At 49.7% G+C, this 11515-nt stretch overlaps 2 protein-coding genes across 2 annotated transcripts; one reads left to right on the top strand and one right to left on the bottom strand.

The window, feature by feature from the left end:
- Positions 1-2246: 2246 nt before the first annotated feature.
- LOC146437237 (putative glutamine amidotransferase-like class 1 domain-containing protein 3B, mitochondrial) lies at positions 2247-6864 on the top strand. The gene is made up of 4 exons (XM_085059988.1): positions 2247-2398; positions 4051-4222; positions 4898-5099; positions 6127-6864. The coding sequence occupies exons 1-4, from the start codon at positions 2291-2293 to the stop codon at positions 6317-6319; spliced, it is 675 nt and encodes a 224-aa protein (XP_084916114.1). The 5' UTR covers positions 2247-2290; the 3' UTR covers positions 6320-6864.
- Positions 6865-7589: 725 nt separating this feature from the next.
- Positions 7590-11458, bottom strand: CETN2 (centrin 2). Its single transcript, XM_085059989.1, has 5 exons — positions 11339-11458; positions 10584-10742; positions 9498-9626; positions 8719-8856; positions 7590-8316 (listed from the first exon to the last, which is right to left on the bottom strand). The coding sequence occupies exons 1-5, from the start codon at positions 11432-11434 to the stop codon at positions 8227-8229; spliced, it is 612 nt and encodes a 203-aa protein (XP_084916115.1). The 5' UTR covers positions 11435-11458; the 3' UTR covers positions 7590-8226.
- Positions 11459-11515: the final 57 nt, after the last annotated feature.

The following is an 11515-nucleotide window of genomic DNA, read 5'->3' as shown; positions in this document are numbered from 1 at the left end:
GGACCAGTGTAGGGACTGCTCTGGACTCAGCTCCAGTTAAAGCAAATCCCACTCTCCTGACGAGATAAAAGATGCAGAGCAGTGTGCAGAGCTTTGCACTGACATTCTAGGGCTGGCCAGGGATGGCTCTGCAGAATTCCTCCAGCAGCCAGCTCTGATGTGCCCCTCAGCAGATGCTGCTCTGTGATGTCCATAAGCCCTGTTCCACAGCCAGGGATGGAGGAGAGGACAGCAGCTGGCAATGGAGCTTGGAGCTGCACTGGCTGGAGCTCCAATTCAGGCCTGTGGGATCATCCAAGAGGTGTTGGAGCTGTAGCAGCATCCAGAAAGACCCCAGAGCATCAGGTGATGTCAAAGGACTCTGCTCCTCCTGCCCTCTGAGCCAGCTGGACCACAATGGCAGTTGGACCCAGCTGGATCCCTATCACTGCTGCCAAACTTTCCCGTTATCTTTAACATGTTCACCCTTCAGGAAGAGGGTCCCTTCACACCCCTCTTCTCGAGAACCTTAATGCAGGTTAAAGCCACGTGTTAATACCAAATCCCATGTCTCCACCACAATAAATGTGTGCAGACATTGCCCCACAGACTGGAATAACCCAGCTGAGAAATGTTACTTATCAGTCATCTCTTCATTGCTGAGAGATCTGTAGGACTGACATGTGTATTGAGACAGATCTTTTCCCAAGGGGAGGAAACAAGCCTGGCTGGTCCAGTTACACCAATTATCCCAGTAAGGGGAGCCAGCCCAACCAGTTTACAACAACTAGGGGTAACTGATGTGGTTTGCAGCAGGCAGGTTGTGGAAATCCTCAGCCTCTGGCTACTTTGTTCCATCGCTAGTGCTACTGAACCAGCTGGAGGAAGGAGGAACCTTCTTTGAACCAGTTCAAGTTGCAACATGATTCAGCAAGTTTTTGATGCAAGAGGAAATAATACACCTCTGAACCATAGCTAGGATTCCTTAGATAGCAAAACAAACAGCAGGGGAACGGCTTTGGGTGTTTTTCATGCCTATCTCAGTTTAATTTCTGTTTTGGGCAACAAAAGTAACTGAGAGGCACAGCCTGGGTTAGATTAATGGGACTGCAAGGCCTCTGTCATGTTCCTTGTTCCTGCTTGTTTAGGTAGCAGTTGGGTACCTGAAATCCCTCATTTTGGGAGAAACATGCCATAAATGAAGTCACAAGCAGCAGCAATGAGCTTCCTCCTCAGGCCTGCCCTGCCTGACCAACCTGCCAAACCACGAGTTCATTACCCACAGGATGTACTTCACGTCTCTCCCAAAAATGACAGAGCCCCAAGGAACATGTCTTATAAATAACCCCTGAAAAACATCCCTCAGCCATGCTGAAGGAGTTTTTTTTTGTTCTCTCAGCTTCCACAGGGCGCAGTTATTTCACCAGGGCCAGGCTGAAATAGAGAGGTACAGGATCATCTCCACGTGAACAGAGCCAGGGTGGGAGGAATGAGCTCCAGACACTGAATCTGGGGCTCCTCCAGAGCTCAGGGCTCCACCAGCTCCTGGTGCCACTTCCCTGGCAAATGGAGAGATGGTGCTGTTGATGAAGAATCCCATTATCCAGAGTTCAAGAAATGATTGAACAGTGCTCAGACACAGGGTGGGATCGTTGGAGTGTCTGTACAGAGCCAGGAACTGGACTTTGTGGGTCCTTGTGGGTCCCTTCCAACTCTATGACTTTATTGACTTCTAAAGTCAGATGCAAAAGCCAGCAAACAACTACTGCAAAGTGTAAAATATCCACTTTTGAGAGATGGCATCTGAGGGAAAGAACATTTAGGATGAGAAAGGGAAATGTTGGAATTAGAAGTCTAAGGCAGCCTATGCAGTGCAGGGTTTAAAAATGGGGTGCAGAGAGGAATGCACTGGCTGAAATCCTGGCTCTGGGCAGGCTCCCTTTGGTACCATCTCCTGTGCAAGGGTTTTGGTGCTTTAGTCTGAACTAGAATGGAAAATCAACAGCTAAGGAGGAAAAACACAGCTGCTCTGTTGAGCAGGGCACGTCAGCTGGGGCTGCTCTGGAAACAACGTGCTGGGAAGAAGATCTGTAAGGGAGCAGCCAGTTGAGGAAACAAATAATATTTACATGCCCTACCCGTGGAACTGGAAATAAAACCTCCTTGCCAGTGAGAAAGTCAGCCCAACCCTCCCGGCCCCACCTGCTGCTGGGGAGGGCTGGGGTTATAAAGGGCTGCAGGCAGTGAGCAGAGCTCACAGCGCGAGGGGCTCTCCAGGGAATCTGCAGAATCCCTCTGCTCCCGTGGGACCATGGCAAAGAGGGTGGCTGTGGTGCTGGCTGGCTGCGGGGTGTACGATGGCAGTGAGATCCACGAGGCTTCCGCGGTGCTGGTGCATCTCAGCCGGGAGGGGGCACAGGTAAGAGGCACCGGCAGGACCCTGCTGCGGCTCCTTTTTCTGGCTCTGCTCCTTTTTCTGGCTCTGCTCCTCAAGCTCTGCCCTCCTTGTCTCGGAGACAAACCCCAAACTCTCCAGAAGCCAAGCAGCAGTGCCTGGGGTCACTGGGAATGCTGTGGAGAACTCCCTGCACAGCTGTGCTGTACAAAGGATTGGCTTGGGGCTCTGTGGCCAGTGGGTCCAAACTCTCCAACAGACTTATCCGAATGCCTTTTCTCTTCGTTTTTGGCTTGCACATCCTCTTTTCTGCTCTTTCCGTTTGAAAGACAGGTTGGGCTGATTGAGATTCATCTTTTTACAGCCTCAAAGGGTAGAAATAAAAATAGAATCAGCAAATGCCAGGATGGTTGGGGTTGGGAAGGACTTTAGAGCTCATCCAGTCCCCTCCCCTGCCATGGGCAGGGACACCTTTCACTATCCCGGGTTGCTCCAAGCCCTGTGCATCCTGGCCTTGGATAATTCTGGGGATGAGGGAACAGACAAGTTCTTGTGAGCTGAACTTGAGGAGGGGTAAAACCGGTGCAACTGCTCTAAGAGTCAGGAGAGCCACTCCATGAGACTGGGAAAGGAAGGAGGGAAGCCCTGTGGAACACTGCACTCAGCAGTGAACCACCCTCATATCTGGGTCAGAGCCCTTCCCCATGGAATTGGAATTGCCCTATGGAACACAGAGGCACAGGGGTGATCCACATGTGCCAGCCCACCCAATTCCAAATCATTCCTACTCTGCCTTCTCTGTTTGGCTTCGGGATGAGACTTGTTCTGATGTTTTCTCCACTGTGTAATTTTGCCTTTTCCTCTCCTGGAGCTGCTGCCGTCGCTTCCCTCCTGCCATTCCCAAAGCAGGAGGCTCGGAGCACATTCCTCCCCCATCCCTGGATCGGCAGAGGCCTCTAGTGGAGGAAACTCGGGTGTTACCTCAATCCCTCCTTTTCTAAGGAAACAGAATAGCACCGAATGGAATATTTCAGTTGGAAGGGGTGAGAGCTCAGCACCTCCCTCTCCACAGAAGCTGTCATGAGGTTGCCCCTCAGGCTTCTTGTCTCCCAGTTAGATAATTCCAAAGTCCTCAGCTGCTCCTCACAGGATATTCCTTCCTGCCCAAAGCCCAGCTTTGCCCTACTTGGGACACCTCAGAGTTCTTTATATCCTTCTTAAATTGTGGGGCCCAGAACTGCGCAGGTGGTACAGACCCAAAATCTGCTCACCACCCTTCACTCTTAATTCCTACATGTGAGCTTGAAGGTGCTGAAGGAAGGGGAAGCATTTTCCAGGAAAACACTGGCTTTAGGAAAACGGGAAGTGGGAAGAGAAAACTCCAAGTCCTGTTCCTGTGGGCAATGTGGTGGGACAGCAGCACCCTGGGTGGTCACCTGGTAAGAGGGATGGATTGGGATACAGATGGAATCTTCAGCCCCCCAAACAAGGAGTTCTGGGCAGAAACTACAAAAGGCTTCCTCCCTCCCTCCATCCCTTGAGAGCCTGAAGATCGCAGCATTCACCAGCAAAGTCCTTTCCTAACAAAGACCCTCACCATTCCCGCTCACTACCTGTGCCTTTCCCACATTTATCCATCATTCCCAAAGTGTAACAGCGCTTTCCCCTCACTCCAGGCAGAGGTTTTTGCTCCCAACATCCCCCAGATGCACGTGGTGGATCATGTGAAGGGGCAGCCGACGCCGGAGCAGCGCAATGTCCTGGTGGAAAGTGCCAGGATAGCCAGAGGCAACATCAAGGACCTGGCTAAGCTGGATGTCAAGGGGCTGGATGCCCTCATCATTCCAGGTAGGATGTGTGGAGTCTGTCAGTCCACAGTTAGATAAGCCCTAGGCCTGGAATGACATGGGAGTCATGGGCTGGAAGCAGGGATTGGAAGGAGAGCCATGTTCCATCTGTGCTGGCACTGCCATGCCAGCTTGGACTTAGCTCAGAACATGGCAGTGCCAAGCTGATCCCAGCAGGAGAGGACTGCAAACTGAGTTATCCTTGGTACCATCCAGAGCTGTGTTTTCACTGGATAGAAAACTCTCCCTTCCCTCAGCACAATCCTCCCTCCTCACCAGGAGAGCCTGGGACAGGGAGGGGGGCTCAAAGCAGAAAGCTTGGTCATTCTGATAGTTCATCTTTAGTCCAAGTGTGGCTGGGGGGTCCCAGTGGGGATGGATGAGGCCAGGAGCGAGGTAAAGGAAAACATGTCAGCATTTCCCACCAAAATCCAGCAAAGAGCTGATGGGTGGGGCACAGCTCCCACTGGAGCATTGATGCCATTCTGCTTCTGTTTGGTGGAACCAAGGGAGGGGCTTGGATGTCTCAGCTCCCAAAGGTTCAGGATCTCTGGTCTTAATTCTTTTATTGGTGCTGGACAAATGATGCCATTCATCAAACCTACCTTAGCATTCCACCTGCCAAAAATCCTGCCCTGGATATCATCTCCAGCCTCATCTGTTTCTCTTTTCTCAGGTGGCTTTGGAGTGGCAAAAAACCTGAGCACTTGGGCCACCCAGGGCAAGAACTGCAGCATCTCCAAAGAGGTGGAGGCTGTCCTGAGGGCATTCCATGCTGCCCACAAACCCATCGGGCTGTGCTGCATCTCCCCAGTGCTGGCAGCCAAAATCTTCCCAGGCTGTGAGGTGACCGTGGGACATGACACAGAGTGTGAGCAGTGAGTAACCTGGGGGGCTGATGAGAATCACACCAGAGCCCCCAGAGTAGCCAGCAGCCTGTCCAGGGACCCTGCCCAGCTGTTGGAAGTCTCTCAAGGAGTTGAATGTTATTTCTAAGAACAAACTCAGCTCTGCTGGAGCTGCTGCCTCAAGTGAGGCCTTTAGCAGCTCCAGCACTTTGAGGACTTAACAGGGAAAAATAGAAACTCCTCCAGCACCTGGAAGAGTCATCATTTCTCAGCAGATCAGAAGGAATGACATCGCACCAGATTTGTTTGAATTTTTGTAACTTGTTTCCACAACTCTGATGGCTTCAAATGACATTTTATTTTAAATATAATCAAATATTTGCCTCCCTGATACCTCAGAGAGCCAGGGTAGGAAAAACGCTGAGTCAAAGTTAAGCAGATCCAAGGCAGGAGTAGGATGGTTACCCAAGAGAAGGTGGGAGTTAGACTGTCTTCAGTCCTACATGAAAGTTGTGACTGGATCCTCCCAATGCCAGGCAAGGAATGTTCATAGCTTTTGCTAGGAAGGAGTTTTTTCACCAACTTGTAGGACATTGGTGAAAAAAACCCACCAAACCTAAATCTAATTGTTGCCCAGAGAAGCTGTGGCTGCCCTGGATTCCAGGAAGTGTCCAAGGCCAGGTTTGATGGGGCTTGGAGCAACGTGGGACAGTGGAAGGTGTCCCTGTGCCCCATGGCAGGGGCTGGGATGGGATGTGCTTTAATGTCCTTTCCAGCCCAAAACCATTTGGGATTGTATAAACCCTGTCTGAAATGGGCAGAGTTAGGTAGTAGAACATCCATAGTGGAACATCAAGATTTTATTTTGGCTTTTGAACTCACTGTAAGCTGGTCCTGTTATATAGTCCTGGAGAAACTCCTCTGGCAGGAAAAGAATTGGATACTCTTGAGCAGATTTTGTGCAGTGACCACAAACTTCTCACCCCGGCCCTTCATCAAAGCACTGTGTATAGGACAAATGGCCCACTCCAGGTTTTTATTCCCTGTTCCCTTGCAGGTGGCCTTATGCCAAGACTGCTGAGAGCATGAAGGAGCTGGGCTGCAAACATGTGAACAGGCATGTCGGTGAGATCCACGTGGACCCCAAGAACAAGCTGGTGACCACCAGTGCCTTCATGTGCAACGCCCCCATCCATGAGATCTACGATGGCATCGGCAAGATGGTCCGAGAAGTGGTCAGGCTCGCCTGAGTGCCACCAAGGCACCAAATCCAGCTCCTTTTTCATGGAGAATGTCCTTCCACTTTCACATGGCAACAGGAAAAGTGACTCTCGGTAGTTCTTCCCCCCCTGCCTCTGGTGGCTGCTAAGGAAGGAGAATCTTGGAGTTGGGTTCTGCCAAGGACACATCACACACTGGCAGCAGGAGCTGGCACAGAATCACAGGATCATGGAATGTGTTGGGTTGGGAGGGACCTTAAAGCTCATTTTGTTCCAATCCCCTGCCATGGCAGGGACACCTTCCACTATCCCAGGTTGCTCCAAGCCCTGTCCAACCTGGCCTTGGACACTTCCAGGGATTCAGGGGCAGCCACAGCTTCTCTGGGCACCCTGTGCCAGCACCTCCTCACCCTCCTGGGCAAGGATTCCTTCCCCATGTCCCATCTATCCCTGCCCAGGGCTTTCCACAGGGCTCAGATTCAGGTGCTCCCCAAACCCCCCCACAGAGCAGTGAATTGTGGCCAAAGGAAGGAACTCAGTTCTGCTACCAAATAAAACCTGTTGCTTTTACTGAATTCTGCTTCTGTGTCTGTCCTTCCCTCTGCATCAGGACAAGCTCTGGGTCAGTTGGCAAAATGATACAGGAAGAAATCCCCAGCACCATCCTGTCCCTTGTTTTGCTGGGATTTGTCAGAACCCAGACCTGAGCATGGATGTGACATCAGTGAGAACAGGACCAAACCCATGTCACCATCCAGGTCTGGTGGGAAGAGGTGAAATTCTTCTCCTGCATTTACAGAACAAAACAATTCCAAATTGGAAGGACCTCAAGGCTCATCTGGTCCAACCTTTCTTGGCAAAAGCAAAATGTCTAGACAAGATGGCCCAGCAGCCTTTCCTGATGAATCCTAAAGTGTCCAAACTTGGAGAATCCACCACTTCCATGGGCAAATTATTCCAACAATTGGTTGTTCTCATTGTGAAAAGTTGTACTCTGGTGCCCAATCAGAATCTCCCCAGGAATAACCTGTACCCATTACTCCTTGTCTTTTCCATGATTCCTCATAAAAAGGAAGATTCCATCTCCTTTGTAGCCACCCTTCAAACACCAAACATGGTGATAAGGTCTCCCCTAAATCTCACTTTCCAAAGGCTGAACAACTTCAATTCTCTCAGCCTCTCCTCACATGGGAGCTTCCCAGGTTTTGGATCATCTTTGTGGCCTTTCTCTGGATCCTCTCCAGCCTGGCCACATCTTTTTTTGGCAAAGTGGGGATGAAAACTCTTTCCACAGCTCTGATGGCTTAAAATAAGACACTTTATTTGAAATCCAATCCCATCTGCAGCCTCTGAGCATTCCTGCAAGCACACAGAGCTCTCAGCAGCAGCAGTGGGAATTTCCTTTTGCAAAGACTCCTTTAGACATATGAACTGAACACAAGTTAAGTTGCAGCAGTTTATTTTTGAGTTCAAAGAATGTCCTAAAAAGGGGGGAGGACATAATCCCTATAAAACAGGTTTTAAAAAGCTGGTCCCTGCAAATATGTCATAAAAGGAGTCCACTGTAGGGCCCAAACCAAGACATCAACCCAAGAAAGATTTACACTGGGCAATAGATTTACACTGCCTGGTTTTGAGTATTTACCAAACTAGAACCATTTGGACCCATTTTTTTAGTCAGAAAAGGATCTGAATTTGGTCACAGAAATGTGATTTGTGTATTTAAAGCAGTGTAAACATCATAAGCAGCACCCATATTGCTACCTGTAAACAGGGTGGTGTAAACTGCTCCCAACCCCCTTTAAAACTTACAAACAAAAAACTCCTAACAAAATTGACCTCTATTTTCTGCTGCCTCCAAAGAAATCAAGACTGTACAACAGTGAGGCACCCACCTAAGGAATATACAAGTGCCTAGGAATAAATCCCCCTGGGCTTCAGTAAAGGCTGGTCTTCTTCATGATGCGCAGGAACTCCTCCTCGCTCACTTCCCCATCCCCATCCCGATCCGCCTCGTCAATCATCTCCTGGAAGAGATTTGTCATCAGGAGTTAGGTGTGATTTTATTAGGAATTATTGCATCCATTCAGAATTAGAGCCACTCTTTAGCTGTGCTGGAGGGGACTTGGTTCAACCTCACACAAAATAAAACTGAAATCTGTTTTGCTGGATATATTTATACGGAAATCTGTGCAGGAAATATTATAGGAAATGTCCTGGGGGAAAAAAAGTTGCAGAGTTACTCCTTTTACATCACTGTAACTCCATAAAACTGCAATTTGATGATCCCATTTCTACATCCATGTGGGCTCAACCCCTCCTTGACCTCAAAATCCACAGATTGCCAGAAATTCCTCCATTCCTACCAGCACAGGGAGGATTTTCCTCCCAGCTAGAGCATAAAGATCCCCCAAAGACCAGGTCCAAACCTGCAGCTCTTCATCTGTGAGGTTCTCCCCCAGTTCTTTGGCCACACGTTTGAGGTTTTTGAAGGAGATTTTTCCAGTTTCATCATCGTCGAAGAGTTTGAAAGCTTTGAGAATCTCTTCTTTGCAATCTTTTTCAGCCTTAAGGAAGAAAAAATAAGTTTAAGGTAAAAAAGGAGTGGTTGTATTGCAGGTGACATTCAAAGTTATAAAAGATTTGATAGACTGAGAAACCCTTGGGAACAAATATAAAGGAGTCCAGTCAGCAGGAATTACATATAAAAGCTGAAAGGAGACAGAGACACAGCTCTAATTCCAGAATTTCAGGGAAATTTTTTCCATTGTAGCTAGCCAGATGTCTTTGGGATTTCACTATGAGGATGTTCAGCTATTAAATACCTGGGTTTTTAAAAGATTTTTCAAACCAGAGATTAAATCTGTAAATTAGAATTCAAGAAAAGAAAACCCCCTCATGTCACACATCAACACTCCAACAGCTTCCTGTAGGTCAGAGCTGGTTTCTATCTCTTGGTTTCAGTTTTTCCCTTTTTTCAAACACAAAAAACCCCCAGGTTGTTGAAGAAACTTGTTAATGATGTAATGATTTTAACCTTTCTTTGAAAAGTGAGAGAGAATCCACGACAGGGACTTACCCCAACTTTTATATATTTAATTGTTAATATTAAAATACTGCTTTAATCTCCCTCTAAACCCAAAAGGAGATAAAAGGTCCTCATCCACCTTCAAAAGTCCCTTGCTTTTGACTTGTAAAACATCCATACCATTTTCAGTGTCATCACTGCCAGGAAGTCATTGAAGCTGATTTTTCCTGTGCCTTCCTTATCGATGTCTGAGATAATTTTCTTGATCTCTTCTTTCTTGGGTTCAAACCCCAGGGCTCTCATGGCCACCTGGAAGGACAATTAAGTTACAAACCCTACAATATTATCAACAAAACCACAGGGGAGGGGGAAAAAGGTGAACTTTCTGTCCCTTCCTGTTCAAACATTCTGTGTTTCAAGGCAAACAAGGGGAAGGTTTAGAGGGAGGTTGTTCTGCACACAAGGGAACATCAGGATGCAGAAAACAGGGATAAAAACATTCCTGTTCTGGAATTGTCCTGCAGTTAATCCTGAAGTTTCCTACACACATTCTCACTATCGTAAACTGGTCAACCACAGGAAATTTAAGTAAGTTGATTTTTCATTCCAGTGATAAAAATCTTGCTGGGAAAACATTTTCTTCCTTGGATAAAGGGCCAAGCAGCAGGTGTGAAACAAGATCTGCTGCCTGTGGTCTCAGGGAACATGGACATCCAGGCAGAGAATGGGAGAGACAATTTCTGGAAGCAAAGTAAGTCCTAATTTATTGATAACTGTTCTTCCCAAAAGGCTGGAGTGGGGAGGGATCAAAAGTGTTTTGCAATGAATAAAAGCATGAAAATGAATAATATTGGTGGATTCCACAGCTGGGATAATTTTAACAACAACAACAGCAATAATTATAATAAAGCATTAACAAAAATTATAATTATAATAAAGCATTAAAATCTCAGCAAGACAAGAGGGGGAAAACTCCACCTTTTTAATGTGCACAACCCCTTCTTTTGATGTTTTATGAACAGAGGAGTCGAGACGGAAAGCACAGAATTATCCATGAATTTTGGGCATCCTGACCCTAAAAGCACTGGATAAGAGCAATAAAGAGCTCTAATTAAAGAGAAAAATGTGCCTTTTGCCCATCAGGTTTTATGCTGGAGGCAGGTGTGGGGAAACCCAGAGAAACCCTGTGTTGTTTAAGGTTATACTGGCATTTATGCCCCTGTTCCTTTATAACCTCAGCCGCTTCCAGCCCCAGGGAAACCCAACCTTCAGCTCCTTGACGTCGATGCTGCCGCTGCCGTCCGTGTCGAAGAGCTCGAAGGCCTCGCGGATCTCCCGTTGCTGCTCCTCCGGCAGCTCCAGCTTGGGACTCGCCTTCCTCCTCTGCGACGCTGCTCCCAGCGACGGCTTCTTAAAGCCGGAGGCCTCGGCACGGCACGGCGAGGGTCAGCGCGGGGGGACGGGGCGACCCGGGGGGCTCAGCCCGTTCAGCCCCTCACCGCCCTCTGACAGCCCCTGACAGCCCCTGAGCCCCCTGAGCTCCCTCACCGCCCTCAGAGCCCTCACAGCCCCCTCACAGCCCCTGAGCCCCTCACCGCCCCTGAGCCCCTGACAGCCCCTGAGCCCCTCACCGCCCTCAGAGCCCTCACAGCCCCTGACAGTCCCTGAGCCCCTGAGCCCCCTCACCGCCCTCAGAGCCCTCACAGCCCCCTGACAGCCCCTGAGCCCCTCACAGCCCCTCAGCTCCCTCACCGCCCTCACAGCCCTGTGACAGCCCCTGAGCCCCCGCACCGCCCCTGAGACCACTCACAGCTCCTGAGCCCCCTCACCGCCCCTGAGACCACTCACAGCTCCTGAGCCACTCACAGCCCCTGAGCCCCCTCAGCTCCATCACCGCCCCTGAGACCCCCCACCGCCCCTGAGACCTCTCACAGCTCCTGAGCCCCCTCAGCCCCCGCACCGCCCCTGACAGCCCCTCACCGCCCCTCACACCCGCCCGAGCCGCGCACTGCCTGCCTCACCATCCCGCCGGCTTCACTCCTGGCGGCCTCAATATCGCGCCCTCCCATTGGCTGTCGCCGCGACGCCGCTGCTATGGCAACGCGCGCTGCTGCCATGGCTGGGGTGAGGCCGGGCCCGAGGGGAGAATGACCGCGTGCGAGAGTCACCGCCTTCCTTCAACGCGATTGGCCGGAGGG

The sequence above is a fragment of the Lichenostomus cassidix genome, chromosome 4A (genome assembly GCF_008360975.1).
Source record: "Lichenostomus cassidix isolate B80296 chromosome 4A, HeHo_3.0, whole genome shotgun sequence".
Taxonomy (NCBI): domain Eukaryota; kingdom Metazoa; phylum Chordata; class Aves; order Passeriformes; family Meliphagidae; genus Lichenostomus; species Lichenostomus cassidix.
Note: the sequence above shows the minus strand (reverse complement) of the source record. Positions and strands in the feature narration are given on the sequence as shown.

Excerpts from the sequence above, each read along its gene's own strand:
- LOC146437237 (XM_085059988.1), top strand. The coding sequence starts at position 2,291 with ATGGCAAAGAGGGTGGCTGTGGTGCTGGCTGGCTGCGGGGTGTACGAT. Across the intron at positions 2,399-4,050 it reads TCAGCCGGGAGGGGGCACAG|GCAGAGGTTTTTGCTCCCAA; the intron begins GTAAGAGGCACC and ends CCCTCACTCCAG. Across the intron at positions 5,100-6,126 it reads CATGACACAGAGTGTGAGCA|GTGGCCTTATGCCAAGACTG; the intron begins GTGAGTAACCTG and ends GTTCCCTTGCAG.
- CETN2 (XM_085059989.1), bottom strand. The coding sequence starts at position 11,434 with ATGGCAGCAGCGCGCGTTGCCATAGCAGCGGCGTCGCGGCGACAGCCA. Across the intron at positions 10,743-11,338 it reads GGAGTGAAGCCGGCGGGATG|GCCTCCGGCTTTAAGAAGCC; the intron begins GTGAGGCAGGCA and ends TGCCGTGCCGAG. Across the intron at positions 8,317-8,718 it reads TCACAGATGAAGAGCTGCAG|GAGATGATTGACGAGGCGGA; the intron begins GTTTGGACCTGG and ends AATCTCTTCCAG.